Genomic DNA, 23,176 nt, shown 5'->3' with positions numbered 1-23,176 from the left:
TAAGCCACCATTAATAAACCCACAGAGAACCTAACGGTATTCACTTTGTGGTAGTCTCCAGAAATTTGACTAAGTTACATTAAATTAAAAGAAAAAAAGCATGAATAGAATAGTCAAAATCTTTCGCGTAGCAGATTCTGACAACTATTAGACCACAAGTTTCTGTCCTTTCCAAACTCTCCTCTTCATCACTTTCTAACACTCACCAAATCACACCCTTTGCTCATTAGCTCACGCTCACTATTTCATTACGATGCCCCACATACCTACTCTATTTTTTAAAAACTATGTATTGTGTCCCTCTCCATGATCGCTTCATTCATTTCTCTGGATAAATGTGTATGTAATATTTGTATGTGCTAGATGCTAATGTCTGTGCCCAAAAAAGCCACCAAATATTTAGAAAGTACCTCCAGGGGCTCAACTTTTAATTACGAAGAATGGAAGGGAATACTGAAAAGCACACTTACGTGACCGTGTGCACGGCGATTACGCGCACACGCGTGGCTGTGGTGGGCTCCGCTAAACTGCTGCCCCTGCAGCCCCGCACCGTGGCTGAGCGAACGGGAAAGCGCTGTCACCATGTGTGACGGGCCTGACCCAGCTGCTGCGGTGGCTGAGGGCCTGGCGACGCAGCGGCTACCGCCTAGACACACAGTGAGCTCTGAGCATCCTAGGACCCAGCAGAAAAAGGACATACTAAGCACCAATAATTTTCTGAGTTGTTTGTTTGTTTGTTTTTTGAGGATATGAAGCCCCTCTGGATCACTACCCTTTACCTAATGGCTGAGATACAGTCAGGACCACTAATGATTAAACACCCATACTGGCCTCCTCACAGTGCCTGAAAATGCCAGGTACACGCTTGCCTCTGAATATAGTTCACATGTCCCTTTTGTCTGGAATGCCCGTCCTCTCCTTCACCTCCTAGGAACACTTCATTCTTCCTTCAGTGTGCCAGTCGGAAGCCACCCTTCTGTGGATCCTTGGCCTCAAGCAGACAGTGTTCACAGCGTACAGACTGGCTGTGTGCATCCCCCCCAGAGAGGGCATCACACTGCTCAAGCCAGTCCCTGTGTGCTGGTCTCTCCCCGGAGAGCCACATTCGACTTGAGGGCTGGACATCGGCATCCTAACTCTACACCCTGGAACAATGTGAGCATAGTGCCTGGCATGTGAAAGGCGCTCAAAAATGTTCGTTGCAAGAATAAAGGACTATACATTTTTCTTAAAAAACAGAAACTCCTGAAATGCTTTGACATAGATCAATTCCCTCAAAATGTAGGAATTTCTGATCAAATGTGTTCCTCCCTCAGCCATTCAAGTGAAAAGAGAATCTTGTTGATGATGCTAAAGCTCCAAAATCGCTTTCCATACCAGTGCAATTTTCAGGCATGAGCTATACAGCAGAATTGAAACTGTCACACAGCTTTAACCACTGCTGATAACTTGAAACAGAAAGAACAGACAATGGCATTAATGAGAATAAGCAAAAATGTCCTACTCTGCCAACTTTAAATGTTTTCTGTTTAGAAAACCTCCCATAATCCCTCAGTAAAAACCCAAATTGTAAATCACGCAATAACAACAGTAATGCAGGCAAAAGCTGTATTAACAAGCAGGATCAAGAAGAAGAGTAGGAGTCTCAGCTATGTTATATTGCCCTTTTATAATGCTGAAAGAGTGCTTGGCTTCCAAATGAAGGAGAGAGAGAGCAGGAAGGCCCAACAAAAGGAGCGTACAAACGCAGGTGTGAATATCACTAACCCGAAGAGACCACGCTCCTGGACACTCTTACAGGGTCAAACAGTGATGCCACAGAGATCCAGGTGGGGACCTGGAGTCCCTAACAGAAACCACCTTTGCTACTGACAGCTTTAGGGCCACTATGAAGCATAAAGTGGGGGCCGCCTTAGTAAGAGAGCATTATATAAGCAGTCATTTGTGTTTTTCCCTTGGATCTGTCTTTTCTCCCTATGAGACTTTCTTCATTTAGAATTTATTTGTAAAGTTTTACCGTCCTGCTGAGTTAAACCTGATGCAAGTATTTTGCTGTTTTTATTATGAATTTTTGGATCCTTAGGTGACAGTGAACATTGTTCCATACTCATCACTTGCCTTATTTTGTCTTTTGTAAACTGAATGGCATTATTCTTTATCCTTTTACAAAGGCATTTTGTGTTTTTCTAATAAATTTACACAGAAAGGATGTTAACTTGTCCTATTTGTGATAGATAACTGTCCAGTTTTTTGTTTGCTTTCATGATATTTCTGACATGGAAGAAAAAGCTCAGCTTAAATGGTTAGGTAAATTATTCATGATTATATCATTATAGCTGAGATCAGAAGCCAGGCGTGTCTGATCCCACAGTTCATGTCCTTAAATAATTTGTCAAAGAGAAGTAATGAATTTTGGTGCAAATTCTATAGAGCCATCACTGGGGATGTCAGTTAATATACTGTATTTTTGTGTGTGTTTTTCCTGCTTTCTACAACTATCTTTTTTTTGCTGCTATCAAAGTACATCTATCCATAGCAGCCTACCTACTCTTATTCTGTTGTTTCATATATTCAGGGGTGTAAAGATAGGCTAACCAAATAGGTCAGTATAAAATAAAATAGCTAAGTGCATTTTTAAAATAGGTTCTTTAGCTAAACAGACTCCCTTTCTCTGAGTCCAGGGGTCAAGGCTCTTTTCCAGGGGGTTGCCAGGAGTCTCACCTTTGGATGAGTGGGGTTTTTCCAAGGGACTGGGAATATGACTTCCCATAGCAGGCACTTGATAAATGTTTGCTGAAGATGATGAAATACTTTTCTTTAGTTTTCTAAATTGCTCTGGAGAAACTTTTCCAGTCAAGATTAGAGAAACAGAAATTTTCCATACACAGAAAAATAACTGGGATATCATTCTTGTAAGGAAAAAAAGTATTTCAATTTTCTTTAAGTTAAAGTGCTATTTTCATTCTCACAGAAGCCTAAAAATTAGAGACCAATACATTTGTTTTCTAAAGAGAAATACATAATTCACTTTAAAGAAAAGTTGGCTATGAAAAAGATTTCTATCCAAGCGAACTGAATGGAGTGAATCATACCTCCCATTAAGTTCCACTTAAAAATTTGTAATATAGAAACAAATTTGGCCCAGAATACTTAAAACTCATTTAAGCAAAAGGTCTATATTGTTTCAATTAAAGTAAGAAGTAAATGTATTCCAAATAAGCCACAAAGTTAAAATTCCAAGTAAGTCTTAAAATTCCATGTCTGCTGTACTGGGAGTAGGCCTAAACTAAGATAAGTCTTATGTACTGCATGGTCCTTCAAGCTAATCCTGTAACCCTTTCCCTATTAAGATAAATACTACTTTCTAAAAGTCTTCTAAAATCACTAATTTTATAAACTGACTCCTGAGAGCTTATTTATAATCCTGGGGAAGACTGCTTAGTTACTAACTTCATGTTCTGTAAATAGTTTATGAAAAACTATAATTCTCAAATATCTGTGACTGCTTGGTTTTGTACTCAGCAATGGGTACATAAATATAAATAATATATAGTTTCAAGAATCTTCCAATTAGTGGCAGAGATAGATAGGTAAAAAATTAATTATTCAATGAGATAAGAACTATAGAGAATAAACAGCCATGTAGGCATACAAAAGAGAGCATTCTTAACTCTGGTAGAAGGGTACCAAGAAAGGTTTTGGAGAGGAGGTGATATTTGAGCTGAATCACGGAGGAGTAGAAATTAACTAGGAAGGTAAGATTACAGGCAAAGAAAATAGGAAATAACTTTTCTTATGTTCTCTCTTAACTCTGGGTACATATACTCAGAAAAATATATCTGTACTTGTCCCAAAATAAATTCCTAAGCATAAGAAAGCTAATAACTGGCATAATGTCATAATCAAATTACTCTAATTTTCTTCTCAGATAGAAGGGGTAAAAACAGCAAAGTGGCCTAAAGAATATGCGTAAATATTTTGCCCAACATACAGGCACCTCATGTTATGAATTACCCACATATACAACAATTACTTTCACACTTCTTCCACCCCCTACCATCCAACAGAAAACCAGATGAACAGCAACTAAGCTGCTTATGGCCGGCAGCCCCACCTGGTGGTTAGTATGGGGAACTATGTGGTTAGTGTTTCTGTGCCTCCACCATACTTTTCCTTCCCCCACAGGGCAGAATGAATACACTCGGTTCCCGCACTGTTTCCACCTTTCTCCTATAGCTCCATATCTCCAGCACCTGGTCCTTAGTACACGAATATTTGTATTTTAGATTCCCAATAAGTAGTGATAAAACTGAGCTGTTTTAAATAAGAAATAACTGACACGAGGATTTTGTACGGCCCATTCTGTTTTTCCCAAGCACCTTTACACTTATTGAGTACCTTTAGCTCAGTCACCTTAGTGGGAAGATGAAGACAATGCTGCATAGATCACCAGGGCTCTCATCCGCGTGCATTAAAATATGGTGTACTCTATAAGAAGGTGACCCCACTCCATCCATCAGCTGATGAATAAACGTCCTCTTCAAACTCTTAACCTGTCATGTTAGGAACTGGTCATTTTATTTGTAAGGCAAAGTCACCATAAATCACCCATAAGAGCAATGCTAGTTGTGCAGCTGAGCCAACGGAAGCTGAAGATGGTAAGAGTAAAGAATTATCTATTTCCACAGCTGTTCAAGTGCTTAAAACAACAAAACTCAAATATTCCATAAGTCGCCCAGTACCTTTCCTTGTTTCTTTATCCTTTAATTAAGTCTGCTTTTTCTAAAGTGTTGATCTTCAGGATTTATTCAATTTTACTTTTCTAGGATATTTAATTACATTGCAAGGGTATTTGCTCATAAAAGCAAAAGAGAGAGAAGGAAGGTGACAGGAAGAACACATAAAAAGCAAATGGGAGAAAATGTAAGGTAGTAATAGCGAGGAAATACCATAGGATCAAAAGCTGAGGCGAAAGAAAGAAAAATGGGAAAAGGGAAGAAAAATGGCGATAATGAAATAGGGTCTCAGAAAGACCCGAACTGATTCTTAGCTCTACAGTGTATTCATTTAATACACACTCCAACTCCCACGAGGAAAGACATACAACAGAACACACGAATGAAAGGACTCACAAACAGTAGAGAAGTGGTGACCAGGGGTTCAGGGCAGGGGAAACGGGGAACGCTGGTAACAGGGGGCGAACATGCCGAGATGGGGAAGTATAACGTGGTGACTACAGCTGATCACACTGTGCTGCATAAACGCCTCCACTGAGAGTGAACTTATCTCCCACACCCAATGCTCCTGGCCATTTGGGGCGAGTCTTTTACTTAAGCTCTTCTAAAGTATCTTGTTCTGTAAAAAAGGGGGTCTGATGATACGATCTTTAAGGTCCTTTCTAGAAGGTTCTTCTTCTTCTTCTCCTCCTCCTCCTCCTCCTCATCCTCCTTCTTCTTTTTCGAACATTCTCTGACTTTATAAATGATTGAAAAAGAAAGGCGGCCAGGGAAAGGCAAGGCAGACAAAGAAGCCAGACGGAATATGGGGTTAGCAGCACAGAAATGCTAATAAGAAAAATGTTGGTGCTTTCCAGCTAAACCTCTCAAGTCACTAACGGCATTAGTTAAAGTAACCAAAAACGATTGTTTTCACTCAAGATATACCCTGAAACGCCAAAGTCGCTACCACCTACCGCCACCACTCCCCCATCCCTAAAAAATCACAAATATTTCCTTTGAAATACTGCCACTTCTCCAAGCTGAAGGTGCCATTATCCAAGAGAAGCGTCTAAGCTAAACTTTCGTCTTCAGCTTCAGGTTTTAAATCTATAAAATGAGGAACTTAACACTGACCTCTCTTGCCCAGGGTGTTGCGTACTGTGTTTAATAAGGCACTTTAAGGCTTTCAGTTTAAAGACACTTGAGAAATACAAAGTATCATTATGTTGATTACTATTATTATAAGGCTCCGGAGCTCAGACCAGCTAGAGTTTAATGTCTAATGCACTAAGCAGTCCTCTATGACCCAGAGAGGGGATTTCTAAGTATCACGTGTAGGTCCGCTGCCCTGGTCTACCTCCAAGGTGCCACACACAATAGGTCTAAGAGGGCCCAGTGACTTGGGCTTTGATAACATTGTTGGACTCTAATCTTCTCGGAAATTCTCTTGAATAGCAGGGAAAGTATTACCCAACTCATTCCTACGAGTATTCTTCACAGAATTCAAATCAAAGATAGACCAAAGTAAGGCCAAAACTCAATCATGAACTGAAAAAAATTAGGTAACAAATCCCAAATTAGTAAGTGCTGAGCCAACTTCAAGGCAGAGCTTCTCAAATTTTGTATACATACAACCACCCATGCAGCTTTTAAAACTCCAGATTTCTGAGCCCTCAAAATTCTGATTTGTAAGTGGAGGGCAGATTCAAGTAACCTTTGCTATTAACTTCCAAGGCTGGTGCAGGTGATCTGCTAACCATACTTTTGAGAAGCACTGCTTTGGGGTTCCAGGAGGCCATCCAATAAAAAGCAAAATTCTGACTCAACACATTCAACAGAGTTAGAGGTCCCAAAGACAGCAACACAAAGTGGAACATACTAATTACTTTTAGTTTCAATTAGACAGCAACTTAAGTGGCTAGGATTTAAACTACTCATTCTAAAGTCAACCAAAAAAAAAAAAAAGCTGAATTCAGAAACTGTTTCAAAATATGCAATACCAAGAAATCAACTATACAGGAACAGAATATGGCAGAAGAAACGCCTTTTAGATAGCAAAAGTGATTGTTACACACTTTGCATTTTCAAATGCACCAACTAGCAGCTCAGAGAACAGGTGTGACAAGCAATGGACCAATTTAATGCCCATCAAAAGAAAAAGTATGAGCAAAGAAACCATTTGTGAATAAGCCTCTGTAAGGAGGAGCATCCAAGAAACAGGATCCAAAATCTTAATGTGTCTTTACATTCTTAAATGCTAAAGTCATGGGGGAGAAAAAACCAACTCCAAGTGAAATGTTATGAGGTGCTAATGTATCAAAGTGTTAACCACTAAGAATAACACACAAAACTGCTCAAGTTTTATTACAAAGACAAGTAGAGGTGGAAGAGAGATAGCTGAGTAAAGCAGAGAATGGCTCTGCAGAACAACAAAAGAGCTACACACTCCCATCCTCCTACAACTAAATTACAAACTGCACTGCTGGCGAGGAATAAATAAGCTTATAAACTTTATGTAAAACTCCTGTGTAGCCAAATCAACTGGATCTGTAATTAAGGGTTCAAGTCCTTGTAGCTGGTGACTGTCCTATAAGACTGCTCGAACCGCACCTCTTCCACAAAGCCTTCCCTTCCTTACCCCAGCAAGAGAGGCTTACTAGTGATTACAATACAGGTTTTTGGTATCCTGGTATTATACTATTTTTACAAACCAAAAATACCGATATTTCTGTTGATGTAACAGCATGATTTCAGAGCGGGTGAGCAGTTCCCTAATTCACTAATCAAGAACTGTTTTACCCACAAATCTGATTAGAACATGACCTTCTGCAGCCTCCTACTCTCCTTAAAGGAGTCAGACCTCTAGGAGCTGTTAACATTAGGTTCCCTTTCAAAAACTCTTAATTGGCAAGGTCACTGAGTAACAAGACGTAAACTCCATCATTTTCACTGTGTTTTCTAAAGATTCTTTTCCTACTAATATGATATAGAAATTTCTATGGATGATAATAAAACTGCATTGCTGGGAGGGTCATTCAGTTCCCATGTTTTACAGGTGGAGGAACTGGGACCCAGAGAGCTGAGATGACTTACCAACCCAAGGTCACATGGCTAGAGGTAGAAACCAGAGCAGAACACAGTATTCCTGCCTTCTGGGCTGGTGCTGTTTCCCGAGTTCTTACTGCCTTTCCAAGAGAGAGGCACTGCTCTCTCCAAGAAGCTAAAGCTTGTAAACAACTGCTTAGCATGGGTGACGTCTAGGAACAGGCCCTCCCTTAGCAGCTACTAGAACACAGATTGCTCTCAGGTAGTTTACTTTAGTTCAATTAAGGTATAAGTTCAGACTTACATCACAGCACTTGTCAACAGATCTAGGGTCTTTAGAGGAAAAAGCAAGGAGTGAGTTAGCTCCTTTCTGGTGGCTGTCAGGAGAAAGAAATGGCTGTGCTCCAGCTCTCCTCCTTCCCACTGTATTACCATGTGTCAGAGGCATTCTTTTGTTTGTTACTATAACCCAAAAATGGCACTCTTTGCACAGAGGAAGGTGTGTGGGGTAGACAGAATATGAGCCTTAGAATCAGACAAGTCTAGATTTTAATATTCCCTCTGCCTTCTACCTGCAGGGTAAGTCACTCAGCTTGTCTGAACTACCATTTCTGTACCTGTAAAATATAAAACATCATCTACTATGTAGAGTTTTTGCAAGGATGAAATGAGATTATATATTTAGAGCACCTAGTTCAGTGTCTGGTTCATATAGGCTCCTCAAAGAAATGAGTTCCTTCTCCCTTCTTCTGCTGTGATTGTTAGGATTTCAGACAAGCAATTTAACTAGTTAACCTCCCTTGTATAATGGAAGATAATATATGCTTCTGGTGAAATGATACTATATAAAATATGATTATTAACCATCAAGATTAATACCTAAAGGCATTAATTCACTATGTAAAATATGCAAAGGTACCAATTCACTGATAAATATGCTATGGCAGGGGCTTGTCCTAAGGTGCCAATTTGCTGAAGTAAGAGGGATGCTGCAGCCAAAGTGCCAAGAACCCTGACTAGGGCAGCCAGAGAGGGATGTGTAGTTCTCCACTAGAGATGTGTAGCACTGAAGTAAAAATCCGCAATGAGCAACAGCAAGGACTGAGCAGAACTAAAGGAAGCAGCAACAGTGTAGAGTGCTGCAGTGCAAAGAGCAGAGAAGACGGGGCAGGAAGCCCTACATCCAGACCCGTGGGAGAGGTTGTGAGAGTTGGGCAAGTCCTTTAAATATTGACTTTAACTCTGGAAAACAGAGATGACAATACATGTCCTATCTAGCTTGCAAAGATAATAGTGGAGGATGCACTTATAAAGTAGGAAGTACAACATAAACATAAAATGAAATTATTGTTACTAGGCGAGCATACAAAGATAGGAAATAAAATCAGGTAGCCCTGAAGGGTGATGACATGATAGAAGGACAGAAGCCATCACCCTAACTAACCAGGAGGGCACCAAGTGAAGATGCCAAGGAATTATCACACAAGGCTCAGGACTCCATATTCAGTGTTCTGCAGGTCGATTGTAACCTGCCACGACAAGGGACAGGGCAGTAATGAACAGGCACAATAAATATTTAAGTTATACTCAGCTTAACTTCAAGAAAGACTATAAAAACAAACAGCAATAATGCTGTTACCATTCCTGACTTTAACCAGTACACTGGGCCTAGTGTTCTCTGAATTCCTTAATACGAGAACCTAGATGGCAGGGTAATAAGCTTTTGTGGACAGGCCCCATGTCCCGTTTCCACAGGTTGGCTTTCCCTGGGCGACACAGGGTCCACACAGACTTAGAGGGACAATCCTTTATTGCAAGGGCACTTGGTAACAGAAGACAGACAGGAAAGCACTCCATCCGCTCTGCAGTCACTCAGGCTCTACTTCTGGCGCTGGGATGTCGAGTGGGTTTCATGGGCAGGAGGGGCAAGCTGCTCAGCACTGTTCCAAATACCAATCCGGAGCCAAGCAGCAGCTCAGCTGTTGTTTGCCCTGCCCTATACTTGTACAGAGATGATGCCTGGGCGTGGGGGCCTCTTGGTATAGGGACTTCTGCTGGGTGAACGGAGCGGGCCCCATCTGCCGTGGCTGGATCCCTCCTGGCTCCCTGTCATCCCCCAGCAAGGCAGGCTGCACAACCGACAGCCACTGAAGAAAAAAGAAAGATTTGGGTTCTGTCCCTCCAAATGTGGTGGCATACATGGCAGGCACTATGCCTTGATGGAATCCTTCAGTACATCCAGTTTCCTTAGTAACCTAACTATGTACTGAATGGTTTCCATGGCAAAACATATCCTAGAGTCCAAACAATCAACATACACATACAATCTGAAACGTAACTTATTAGTGGGGAGCTGCCCACACTTGAAAAAATTAGTAAGCTTAAAAAACAGTCCTGATAACCTGATGGTGACTCCAAAGCAGATGTCTTGGTGAAGCCTGATTCCAAAGGCACCATATCAGGGAAGGGCAAGGGAAAGGGAGAATCACACCTAAAGTGTGCCAGCCCGAGAGAGCTGCGCGACACTGTCTCCACAGCATCCTATGTTCCAAGACATAAGATCCTGAGATGAAATAGGCCGGACGACCACAGAATACAAGGAAAGCACTTCTGGGATTCCTAGAAATCTTTTCTCAGAACAGGAATAGGGATCTCAAATGGCCTAATGAGGTGTTCAGTGTATGATCTGGAACTCAAAGTAAAAGCAGTTACTACTTTCTTGCCCAGCTGGGGTGACAGCACCCCCTCAGTGGTCTGCGCCCACCTCCCCAGTGAAGCATTAGGTAGCATATATATTATTATAGGTAATGAATCCTTAAAAGCTTTCAAAATACTTTTCTTTGGCTTTAACACACGTATTAGATTGGTTATATTAAACTCTGACAAAGCTGAAGTTAGGAAAAACATACTAGGTCAGAGGAGAACAGGAAAGTGTTATCACCCTCTGGTCATAAACTCCTTTTCTCACAGAAACATGGCTATAAAAATCTGTTCCAGGATGAAAACTCAGCACGAAAGGACCCAATGTTACATTATACTTTTTAAAGATTGGGGTGGAGTAAGGAGGGAGGGAGGGGTTACCAAGGGGGAAGGGAAAGTTCTTGCTTGTAGTGAGGAAAAAAGGTTGTCAAGAAAATAAATTTTCCACTCATGTATAACTTCTTCAACTTAATGGGTTTGTTTAGCTGAAATTTGGCAAGGTAGCAGATTTTAGTCTTTTTCAAGAATGGTCTCCCTTTTGTTGAAGCTGTCTATAAAAGATAATGTTCACAGACAGGCTATTCATTCCCTGTTATGGTCCTATTTAGAATATTATGTTAACTCATTACTTGTTTGTTTTAAACTGAAGGCTTCTCCACTCATTAAACTCATTAATGTTACTGGTAAAAGACAGAGTTCTGAATTTTAACAAGTAAAGAAAAACTGTAATATACTTATTAGCCCTGATTATGGGAATCAAAATCAGACATACCAGAATCGAATAATAGGTTCTTTGATGCAAGTTCACACAGTAAAATCTGGCAACATTGGTGTTAGACCTTCCCCCAACAACAGTGTAAGGGGCTCCACTTTATACACTGAGGGCCTCAGTCATGACCTCCACACACCAAACGCGTGTAACCAAGAACCATGCCATTACTTGGGTAAGAAATAACTACCCTCTGAAACCACGTGTGGACATAACACTTTTTAAGGAGAAGATGAGGTAGAACAACTTTATTTTTAAAACCTGCCCACACCCATACTCTGCTCTAAAAACTAAGTAAAATATGTTATATTAATGTAATAGACCAATTCACAGATCACTGTGTAGCTAGAAACACACTGACAAACACGAAAAACTAGTGGAACATCTGAGAGCCAGGAGCCCTAGAAAAGGGAGTGCTGTGAACCACGTGAGCTTCATGGAGGTCAAGGCCCAAACACACGGGGAAAGTACCAAAGTGTTAGTTTCAATACCCAAGTTCCTCTGTCCCCACCATGAGCTAAATTAAGAAACCTAGGTGTTTTTGTTGGGCAGAGAGGAGTCAAAGTGGCAGAGCTCTTCATGGGTCTGTCTTTCCACTATGAGACAAAACAATAAGTTTAAAACTGCTTCCTAACATACTAATTATGTTAGCTATTTTGAGAGTAAGAAAGTTAAAATGTGCTTTTACTTAAACAAATATCAATAAATATAAACAACAGAATTCTTGGGAAAATGGTCATTCATTACACATCCTTTATAACAAATGTTCCCAATCTATTGGCTTCATGGCACTACAGGGCCTTAGACTTGATATAACAGGTTTACTAATTTATTAGACACTACGCATCTAAGCACCCACACATCTACATGTATATACACAAGTATATATCCACATATCCACATATATACAGCACATAAAAGTATATATATTTATCCATTTCTCAAATACATATACACACACTGTTGTAATTAATAAAATACAAGTTCATTTAAAGGGCATTTGATACATCATTTATTAACATAAAATGTTAACATGTATCACTTCTATCTGTTTTGGTCTGTGAAATGTTTTTTAAATTTCTTTTTTACCCACTATAAAATTCATTCTTTGTGATGTGTAGTTCTAAAGGTTTTGATAAGTGTGTAAAGTTGTGTCTCTACCACCACAATCATGATACAGAACAATTCCATCATCCTAAAAAATACCTCTGTGCTGCCTCTTTGTGGTCAAGCCTCCCTTCCACACTCATGAAAAGGTTTTGACAATGAAAATAGGTCCTCGCACTTGAAAGGGGATGGGAGTAACTGCCTTATAGTGCTGATGACCATCTTCTCTATAAATTTATGCCACCACTTCTACACATTAGCTTCCACTTCCACCCAGTGTTTAACAAAAAGGATTAAAGGGGAAGGCACCTGAAACTATAGGATAGGAGGAAATAAAGACTTGGAGGAGTTCAGACTTCAAGACAGTATGAAGAAAATAATGATAAAACTTGATAATAGGCTAGATATAGGTAGTTTAAAAAAATGAATATGCCTGGTAGATACAGGGAGAAGCTCTGAGTTGAATAAAGCTGATGAGTGGTATTTATGAGGAGAGATAATGAACTTTGTTTTTAAGCAAGACAATGATGAGATCAGATTTGTTTTAGAAAGTCCATGCTGCCTGCAGTGTGGCAACTGGATGGAAGTGGGGAAAGAGTGGATGCAGAGACCAGTGAGAGTATTTCAATGGTCCAGTTGAGAGATGACAGTAGTTCAGATAAGTTATCTCAAAGAACTGAGGTTTACTAAAAACCACAAGAGGAAGAACAGAAGAGTTCCAACAGCTACACAGCAGAATATCACTAGAATATCATTGGGAGCACATTTACCATATCTCAGTGAATCCAGTAGAAGACTGGATCAAGACACAGTGCAAAAGAACATCTTGCAGCATGGCCAACTAGATAATCTAGGGCCCTCCCACTACAAAACACCTAAAAATGGTGGACAAAAAATTTTAAACAAATATAGTTACACTTCTAAAAAATTAAGAAAATACCTAACTCTGGTCCTACCACCTATGGTTCGGGTGTCTGGCTTCTCAGAGAGGACAACGTAACATGCATTTTTCTCGCCTATCCAGCAAACTGGCACTTAGAATGTTTAAGCAAGGGAGTAACATGGATCGAGCTCTGCTTTCCAAAGATTAATCTGGCAAAGAGTAAGATACACAGAGGCTTGAAATACGGATGGGGAAAGGGTGAGGAGATGAATCTGAGATACCATGGAGGCAGAATCAACTGGCTGCTGTCTGGATATGGGAAACAATGGCAAGAGGAAGGTCAAAAAAAGGATGCCTAGGTTTCATGGCTGGAGTCACTGGGATGCTAAAGTCATCAGTAAAAATAAAGAACAATGGAGAAGAGCAGATTTGGGAGAACGGGAGATGGGCAGTGTTGGAAGATAATTTACACTTTAGATATTTAATGTGAAACTTTGGTGATTATTCTAGCATGAGATAATACAGAAGCCTAAAAATGCAGGATTGAAATCTAGAAAAGGATCCTTAAATGTGGTTTTTGAACTGGCTTCAGGGGAGGGTATGTTACTCTCGAAACTGTATATAAACTTATGTCTATACATTTTTCTGGGGGTAAACTCATGTCTCTCATCACACTTTCAAAGAGGTCTGTCTCAATTTGCTACTCCTTTAAGCATGATGTGTCAATCTTGGATACCTTTACTCCTTGGTATTCTGTAGTTTCAGCTGCTGTGTCCAGGTGTCAGTTTCTTTTTACTGAGCCTGTCTGAGATTCACTGTTACTTCCTGTTTCTGAGGGTTGGTACCTCCCAAAGATCTGAAACATTCCAGGCCGTTTTCTCTTCCACTTTATTTCTCTGTTCCTACCTATAACACAGCCTAATGTTTTTGTTAACTACCACTCTTCATTTCAGACCTCCCATTGAACGAACATTGACTGCATAAAACAGTAATGCTCAGTGTTCACAGCTTGGCTGTTGAGATACAGTGTTGTACTGAAAATCGTGAATTTCTCATCTTCATTACAGGAAAAAACCTGCACAAAACCCTTGAGATGTTTAGCAAAAAGGTGCTAGGCCTGACTTTTAAAATGAAAACACATAGTTTTAGCTAATCATTACGCTGTAGAGAGAAGAGCATTTAAGAGAAACAAGGCATAGAACTGCCCACAGACACAAAATAAATCTAAGAGCTTAAGGGTCAAACAAGTTTAAGAAACATGTACCAGTGAGATTTGAGTTATCACAGATGTACATACATCTTCTTTCTAAATGTATCTTTTCTGCCTAAAAAGAAAACTGGATTAAAAACATCAATATATCACTGACATAGGCGGCTAGGGAGGCAGGAGTTTTATACCAGAATGTTTCCAAAAATATGATATTTGGGGGCTGATTGATTTTCTCCCTCAACTAAATTCCGTTCTGGTTCTTTTTTGTAATGTTTCAAAGTGCAGGCTGAGCTCTTAATCTTTTGGGAGGCACAGGCAAGACAAAACGCCAAACTCACTAATGAAAACTTGCTGAACTTACTTTTCAGAATTCCATTCTAAGTCACGAAGAAGCCCTTTGGCCCTGCTCCCAGACTAGAAAACGAACAGCTCAAGTCCCTAGAGGCTAGCGCAGCTCGCTCCACTAAAACCAAGAACACACCTTCTCCTAACAGCTGGCCATCTCGGCATACCCAGAAGCGTGTATTTATCAAGGGGGGACCCTGTGGGACACAATATTTATTATAAGATTATCTCAGAGACTCAAGGAAATATGAGTGAGGCTACATTAAACCATGTTTACTATGATGTTCTATTACTTAAATCCTAACACAAAATTACCCCTGGAGATCTGGGGTCTCATTTCTTGAAACAATTTATGTAGGTTATAAAAGAAAGAAAAAAAGGGCACAAGAATTATCTTTTCTTTTAAATCTATCTGTGTTTAGTTATATAATTTTTCTAATTATTCTAGAAAATCTTTGAGCATCTAAAATGAAAATTTTCTATCCTGTTCAGATGTTGAATTTAAATAAAATCACAAAATACTGAATTTTCTCATTGCTTTAAAAAATCTATTTTATCTGTTTATCTGGATTTTAATATCTGTAATCTCATTAAATCTCACCCATAATTCTAAGTAGCACTATTTTAATTTGCAGCTCCCTCTACCCTTTCCCTAGGCCCTTTACTCAAGTTTCAGTTTGTTCCTGCCTTGGTGGATTACAGGCTATCCAAATGTCTGTGACCATGTAAGTGACCGTGTCTGTGCTGTAAAGGGAGGGAAAGGAATGCTGGAGAGGCCACAACAGGAGTAGACGAGAGGTCACACAAGGTCAAGATATTTACCACCTACAGGATTCAGCTGATAAACCACACCTATGAAATAAAGCGCCATCTCTCAGAAACAACCAGGAGTCTATATGGAAATAAGCCTGCTGGCTGGCCATAGGCACAGCAATGAGAAAGCACTCTGGAGGCCAGCTGCCTTTGCAGGCACAGGACCCAGCAGGTTCAAAGCTTTCTGCCCCATTGGGAAGACCAATCAGTGGGGGTGCGGCTGAGCTCAGACAGGGCCCAAAGGAGGAGATGGGGTGTGGCTCACTAGCCCTCGGCTGATGGAAACAGAGGCCAAGGGAAACAATATGACAATAGAGGCACAAACATAGGAGGGGAAAGTGCAGTCTTGTTGGGGAAGCAGGTGGCAGTGGTCAAGTAAAGTTCTATGGAGGAGGTGGTGACTGAGATCAAAGAGGACAGACAGAACTCTGACAGATCCTATGGGAGAGGGAAATAAATCCAATATTCTGGTATAAGATGCCCAAGCAAAGGTATGGAAGTGAAAAAAACACAAGGTGTGTCCACAGGAAATCACCAAAAACCTCAGTATGGCTGAACAACAGGAAACACACAGAACCCAGAATGGAGGAGAAAGATCAGTTAGGAGTGCAACAGAAAATACTCTGAATGCCAGATTGAGAGGCGTGTGCTAATTCAGCTTGTAACAGGAAGGCACTGACGATGCTGAGCGTGGAAAGACCATTACATGACCGGAAGTTACTTCAGGCAGATAATTCTGTGCTGGATAAACGAAACTAAGAAGAAGAGTTAAAAGGCCATGAGGAGACATGGCAACGGAACTAGGGAATGACAGTAGAAATGACAAGAATGAGAGATACTGTGGAGAGAGGGTTTCTAGTAAAATGACAGGTTCGCTAATGCCCTTGAGATGTGGCGCCTTGGCACCGAAGAAAATGAGCACCATGAATAAAACCAGGTTGTGAAGAAGAAACATTTGTTTATTGGAGGAATGATGAGTTTGGTTTCAGATGCTGTGAACTTGAAGTGTCACCTGAACACAAACACAGACCCATCTATCAGGCAGCTAGAAAAGCAGATCTGGAGACAAGGAAAATGTTGGGATTAGAAATGGGATTTGGGGTCATTCACAACGAAGTAAGGCCACAAAAGAGCTCTAGGGATGGAAACATGGGAAACATAATTCAGCATAGTTTAATGGGTTGGAAAAAAAAGTAGAGGCAGCAAAGGAGACCAGGAGGGTCTTAGAATTCCAGGTTATAGAAGCAAAGAGATGTATTATGAAACACATGCTAGGAATACTATCATGCGGATCAAATGGGATGGTAAAGTGAAAAGTGGTTTGAGCACTCCAAAGTACTAAACAAATGCATCTTTATTATGGTTACAGTAGTACATGCTCAATCTCTAGAAAAGTCACATTACAGTGGAAGAGCCAGGCTACCCAAATTCTTCCCAAGTCCCCTCCTCACCAATCACATGGAAATATGACCTCCTCCTCCCTTGAACTCTTACAGTGCTTAGTATTTAGTACACCACTAGCACTGCCAAACACGACAGTGGGACAGTGGGGACTCTCATATATATGCCTCCCTTGGCATAAACAATACCAAAATTTAAGATATATCCCCCTTTACAGAAGATGAAATGAGGCTCAAAAAGGTTAAGTATCTGGGTAAGACTGCCAGCCAACAAGTAGAGGAACAGAGGGCTTCTGATGCCAAGTCTCACTGTGCCTTTTCTACTAATACACAAGCTGGAACTTGCCATATTTGTTCTTATTTCCCTCACTGTATCATCAGCAAATTAAGGGCACAGCCATATCTCATTTATCTTGCTGTCCTCTGAAGCGCTCGGCAAAGGCCTTTTCTCACTGGGCTCAGTTACCGTGTTTTTGTTGGCTGAAAGGACAAATGCCCGTAGTATTTGCAGGCACATGGGCCTCACTAATGGTGAGCGCTTGTGGGCTGGTAAGATTGGAGGACTTACTTCTAAGGCAGACTGTGATTTAACAAAAAGTTCTAAAATCAAATTCTGTACTTGTGAAAGATGCCACCTGGTCTGCCTCAGGGCTGAAGTCCTCTTTTATGCACGGAGTGGGAACAGCACAGGGAGTAAGGAGCTGCTTTTCTTCAAACCACTCCCACAGCCCGCCTCATGCCAAGAAAGGGGCCCACACCTTTTGGCGAAGAGAGCAGTGCAGCCCATCTAACCTCTGGTGTCACAGCTGGCACTGCCAACAGTCTGGGGAGCAGAGGAAGGTAGGGAGTGCTTAGTACCAGCTCTGATGATAGAACCTTACAAGTCCAGCTTTTCTGCCAAGAAAAAAAAAGGTGACTGGTTTGGAAACTAGCATCTCCCCCTCCCCTAATATTCAACCAATGTCAGTTTTGCATAACTAACCACTAGGTTTTGTTTGCATACCTCACCATTTTTTAAAAAAATGAACAGTAACTAATTCAATGGACAGATTTGGGTCCCTTGGAAAACAAATGTATAGAGCCTGAAATATGTGTATGTCATAAATGTTCCTGCATGAGAAGAATGGGAAGTTCTCAGAAGCATACACTTTGCAAGCCACATACAGGACCAGTGGGAGACCAGGAAACAACATGCATTAAACGCCATAAAGGTGAGCAGTCACGTGTTCCAGTGCTGCCAGGGAGCCGGACAACGATCCAGGACCCTGGGTAACACAGGAACTTCTAAAGCAGGATTGCATTTCAGAGCTTCATAAATTACAATACACTGTGGAGTTTTCCACCCAATGTCTCTGACAGATGTTCCTTTTGTGGGGATTGTCTAATTTGGAGACATTTGGTATCCACGTCCCTAGAAATCTTTAGGGTACAGCAAGTTGATCCCTTTTCCTACATGTGAAGGCAAGAGTCCAAAATAGCCATTTTCCTATTTCAGAGACTAGTTAATGCGAGCGTAACATCCTTGCCCACTGCATGGTCAGGCTGGGATAGACAGAGACTAGCCAGACTGAAATGGGGTATCTCCCAGGAGCAACATATCTTTCCAAGCCCACGGAGAGCAGATGGTGAGAACACAAACCTTCACTCACCGATTTCTAATTAATGTCAGATCAGGATATCGGTCTCACTTTGGCCTCTGCCTGTCAAATCCACAGCATGGGGCTTAGCACTTCCTAGAAAGAGCCACAGCAGAAGCCAAAAAGAGTACAAGCCTCAGCTGGGGCAAGCGTCTGGCATCGGCTTTGGGCGGGTCCACAAGGGATGCTTTTCTTATGACTCCTGAAAAAACTCTCCAAGTCTGAGTCTATAATCAATGCTTGGATAGCTAAGAGTTCACAGGACAGTATGAAACACAGAAAAGAAATGAGAGCTTAACACAATGCCAAAGACAGTACCAACCCTCTTCACTCAGTTCTTAATACCTTTCCCATGACCTTTGCCATACTGAATGGCATTACTCCCGTTCTAAACCCTGAACTCTGCAAGAGTTATCTAAAGATATTAATAACTTTAGCAAATATGTAAGCCCTTAGAAAGTCATATCACAATTTGACCACTTACCATTTTAACCTTTTGCTAAAACCTCATTTGTACAACTTCTGCTTAAGAATGCAAACACTTTTGGTAGGTTTTTTGGGGTGTGTTTTTTTTTTGGTATTACAAGTACAGTTCTACTAAGTGAATTTTCACTAACCAGGAAATATAATAGCTCTCAGTGCAGCATTTTCAAATCTTCTTGTGAGAATTACTTACTGACCTAGAATACTGCCAATCAGGCTATTAAAGGAACGGAAAGACTTGTTCCTTGCCCTTGAGTAGCTTGCAATTTAGTCAAAGATGAAAAAAATGCACATCACTGACTGAATCTATGGGGAGCAGATTATAACAGTGATGCAAATTTAGCATTATGAGTTCAGGGAAAGGCTAGGCTAATTGTGCCCATGGAAAATCGTTGGTAGAGATGGCATTTGAATGAGGCCTTAGAAATGTATATTTCAGCGGGAAGAGAGCATTAGAGGAGGGCATTTTGCATGGATGTAACGGCTTTAGCAAAAGCACAGAAGCAAGAGAGTCCAGGTGAATTAAGGAAACTTCCAAGTGAGAGCATCTGGGTGCAGCACAGGCCACAGGAGGGAAAATAAGAAACTGGTCTGGAAAGACACGCTGTGGCCAGTTCTTAACATAAAATGGATGTGGAGGGAAATGTAGAAAGCTAAATTTTAGAAATAGGAAATAATTGTTAAAATATATCCTGTACTAATCATTTTTCACATCACATCTTAGATTTTTAGAGGGAGAGATATTTTATTAGCAAGCTTCCTTGCAAACTAGATGGAATAACTTCAAAGAAAAACACTGTGGGAGCTGGGAAAATTGTTGTTCAGAGCTGGCGAATTCTTACTGCAGCTTAACTGATATATTCTTCTTACCTACCTCCTGGGATTGTCTCATTAATGTCTCTCTTTCCACATCACCAAAATACCTTCTTAACTCATGTACATGCTGAGTGGCTACTCTACAATAGTATTTGCCCACTTATCTGCCATCCTCTCTTTTTCTGCCCCGCTCGTCCTGGAGCTAACCACTACTCGCTCATTCTTCTCTTACGAACAATACCAATAATAACAACATTAACAGCTACTACTTGCTGTCATGCCAGGCCCTGCAATTAATGAATGCTTTATGAACAATATTTAATATAATCCTCAAAACAACACTATGAAATAGGTATTATTATCCCTGTTTTACGGATGAGAAGACAAGTTCAAAGACGTTAAATGTCTTTGCAACTGGGAAGAGCAGAACCCCGGGTAAAGCCAGAGGTGCTCATTGCAGAACCTACTTGTTACCACCTCACTGTACTGCCTTTAACACCCTTTGACCTCTTGCGTTAGTATTTGAAATTAAAAATTTAAATATTCATGGAACTCCTGCTACTGTAAAATCCTGTCCTAGGTGCTCTCAGAGGGGTGTAAATGAGAGAGAGCATGTGTATAGATTATCGATGCTCATAACTTTCCATATTTGAGTATAAACAGTGATACATCAGTGTGTAAGACAGCATGTCCACGATTCATGAACTAGAGCAACTAAGGTCAGGGGGGTGAAAATGGCTTAGTATGTGAACGCTAAATGGTGACTACATCTCACAGACAGAAATTGGCCAACCCTGACTATGACTTAGAGAGAATTTTAATTCTACACTTCTATCAGAGTCTGCGAAAACTCTCTCTGCTGATGAAAAACCTGTCCTATCAAAAGTTCCCAAGCAAATTTGGTTACAATCTATTTTCAATGAAGTTCAGCTTCCTTTGAAGTAAAATAAGCTACTACGGCATTTTAGCCCACAATAAGCACATTGTGAGGCTAGTCCTTGTAAAATTCATTACCAATGAATAAAGTTATTTGGTTAAAACAAAGGTGATATCAAACTACTTGTACCATGTAGCCTGAATGACGTGTCAAATCAGAGAGAGCTACTTAGACAGAAAAATCATTCAGATGCATCATCCTTTTAAGATGTCTGCTTTCAGTATTACCTTTACTAACTTCTGAGTAAGCTGTTGCTTAATATTTCCAGGAGACTAGATTTCTACAAATAATTGTAATAGCTACAAATATATAAGAAATTGGGTAGGATGTTCAGGGGTCCTCTTTAAGCTATAACCATATGTACCAGGGAACATTTAGAAGGAGTCACAATTTCAGATTCAGTCTGCCTACTCATCTCTCTCTACAAAGGTACAGTACTCACATCACAAATTACACAACCAAGGCTCATCCAAAGACTGCAAATACTAACTGCAATTACTCTGCAATCTAAACTCCTAATACAACTCATTTCTAAGAAAACAAAAGTCAATAAAGAAAAATCATTTTAAGAATTCAAGAGTGGCAAAAGAATTAGCAAGACACATTTGGTTAACAAGGAGAAGCACCAGGCTACAGAAAATTAATGGCACTGATACTTACTGTTCAATTCGGGGTGACAGGTACAGCTTGGGGTACACCTGAGTGGCTTCGGTATCCTCAAAACTGACGGAAAGGAGGGCCACATCTTCTCCAGGGTCTTCATTTACATCCTTAAACAGGAAGTGAAAAAAAGTGTCATCAGCACCTGCTTTCATAACATCTTTTTGGTGCCGAACTCACAGTCCAGGTGTGAGTTAGGAGGTGTGAGTTATCTGGATTTGAATTTAGCAGCTCTGTACATCCTTTGCCATATACCTAGCCACTCCCGTAGAGGGGTGGCTTCCAAATTTTCTGACCAAAGTCTACCATGGTGAGGAAAAGACCCTCACCTATCTACTTGTTCCCACATCCCAAGAGGGGAAAGGTGTATCTGGTGGTAACAATTAGACAAAGACATAGTTAGCAAATTACAGTAAACATGTTTCTGGCAATATATATAATGGCTTATAATTTATATATGGCTTCTAATTTACTTTTTATAGAAAGAATGAGTTATAAATATGATGTATATCATAAGACAACAACAACAAAATTTAAAATACCCAGTAACTTTATTATACCTACCTTGATATTCTGAATAGAGTACTGAATTAGAATAAATTCTAGTAGCATGTGATTTTAATTTGTGAATACCAAATTTTAATAACCCTCAACAATTCCTTTTTAGTGGGTAATGGCTCTAAGTAAAATATAAATTTTTTAAAAACTTAATAGTCTTGCACATCTGTCACCCACAGGAACCTATATTTCTGGATTAATTCATAGGTCCCCAAGAGGGCTCAGCAGCCATCCTATGAGGGTCCCGACCTACACTTTAAGAATCACTGCCTGTGAACATTGAGGACCTCAGATAGGATGTCCTACCTTCTGTCTAAAACTAACACCTCTTCCCTTCTTTCCTGGTGTCCTGGGAGACTGTCATCACACTAACCCTGCTTAGCATTAACATTGTCAGTCTCCTTGCTCTGCTTTCCATTGTGCCCATAGGATGCACAAGTGTGGCATGTTTACAAAGGGACAAGGACCAGAGTCTCTCCCGTCTTAAAAACTAAAAAATAAAATCATACTTGTCTCTACACAAGCCCCTGGATCTTCTCTCATTTCACTCCTCCTCTTCACAGACTGCTTAAAAGAATTGTCTACGCCCCCATCTCTACTCCCGCCCCTCCCACCTACCCCTTAGCCCCACATATACGCCTTCGGACCCTACCAGTGCATCAAGACTGCCCACCGAGGCATCACTAAGCACAGCAGGTGCTTCTCTGTGCTTATTTCACTCGCTCTCTACACAGTATTTGACACGGATGATCTCGCTCCTCTCTTTTCTTGCTTCTAAGAAACAATACTCTCCTGGTCTTCTCCTTCTCCTGTCTCTTTAGCTACTTCCTCCTTCCTTTTCATTCCTTGTTTCTTAACTTCTCAAGTGTTTTTTTTGGTTTTACAGTATAAAATTTAGGGTTGTTGTAACAAGTCAAATCATACAGAAATTTATAAAGAAAATGCTTTTCCATGCTAACTTTTCAAGGCAACCAATATTAACCCCGTGTGTAGCCTCAAATGGCTTTTTCTATGCTCATAAAAACATTACACACATATACACACACTTGCACATAAATAGCTCTTTAACCTTTCTGTTTTGTTTTCCCTAATGGA

At 40.5% G+C, this 23,176-nt stretch overlaps 1 protein-coding gene across 2 annotated transcripts in view; it reads right to left on the bottom strand.

Annotated features, from left to right (window-relative positions):
• The window catches only part of BABAM2 (BRISC and BRCA1 A complex member 2), a 315,632-nt gene that overhangs the window by 120,422 nt on the left and 172,034 nt on the right, over positions 1-23,176 (bottom strand). For both annotated transcript variants that reach the window (XM_016209812.2, XM_016209804.2), the window contains one exon: positions 21,524-21,633. In XM_016209812.2, coding sequence (XP_016065298.1) covers positions 21,524-21,633 — 110 coding nt within the window. The remainder of the gene's footprint in view (positions 1-21,523; positions 21,634-23,176) is intronic.

Source organism: Miniopterus natalensis, chromosome 13, assembly GCF_054644295.1.
Source record: "Miniopterus natalensis isolate mMinNat1 chromosome 13, mMinNat1.hap1, whole genome shotgun sequence".
NCBI lineage: Eukaryota > Metazoa > Chordata > Mammalia > Chiroptera > Miniopteridae > Miniopterus > Miniopterus natalensis.
This window is presented reverse-complemented; position numbering and strand designations above follow the sequence as displayed.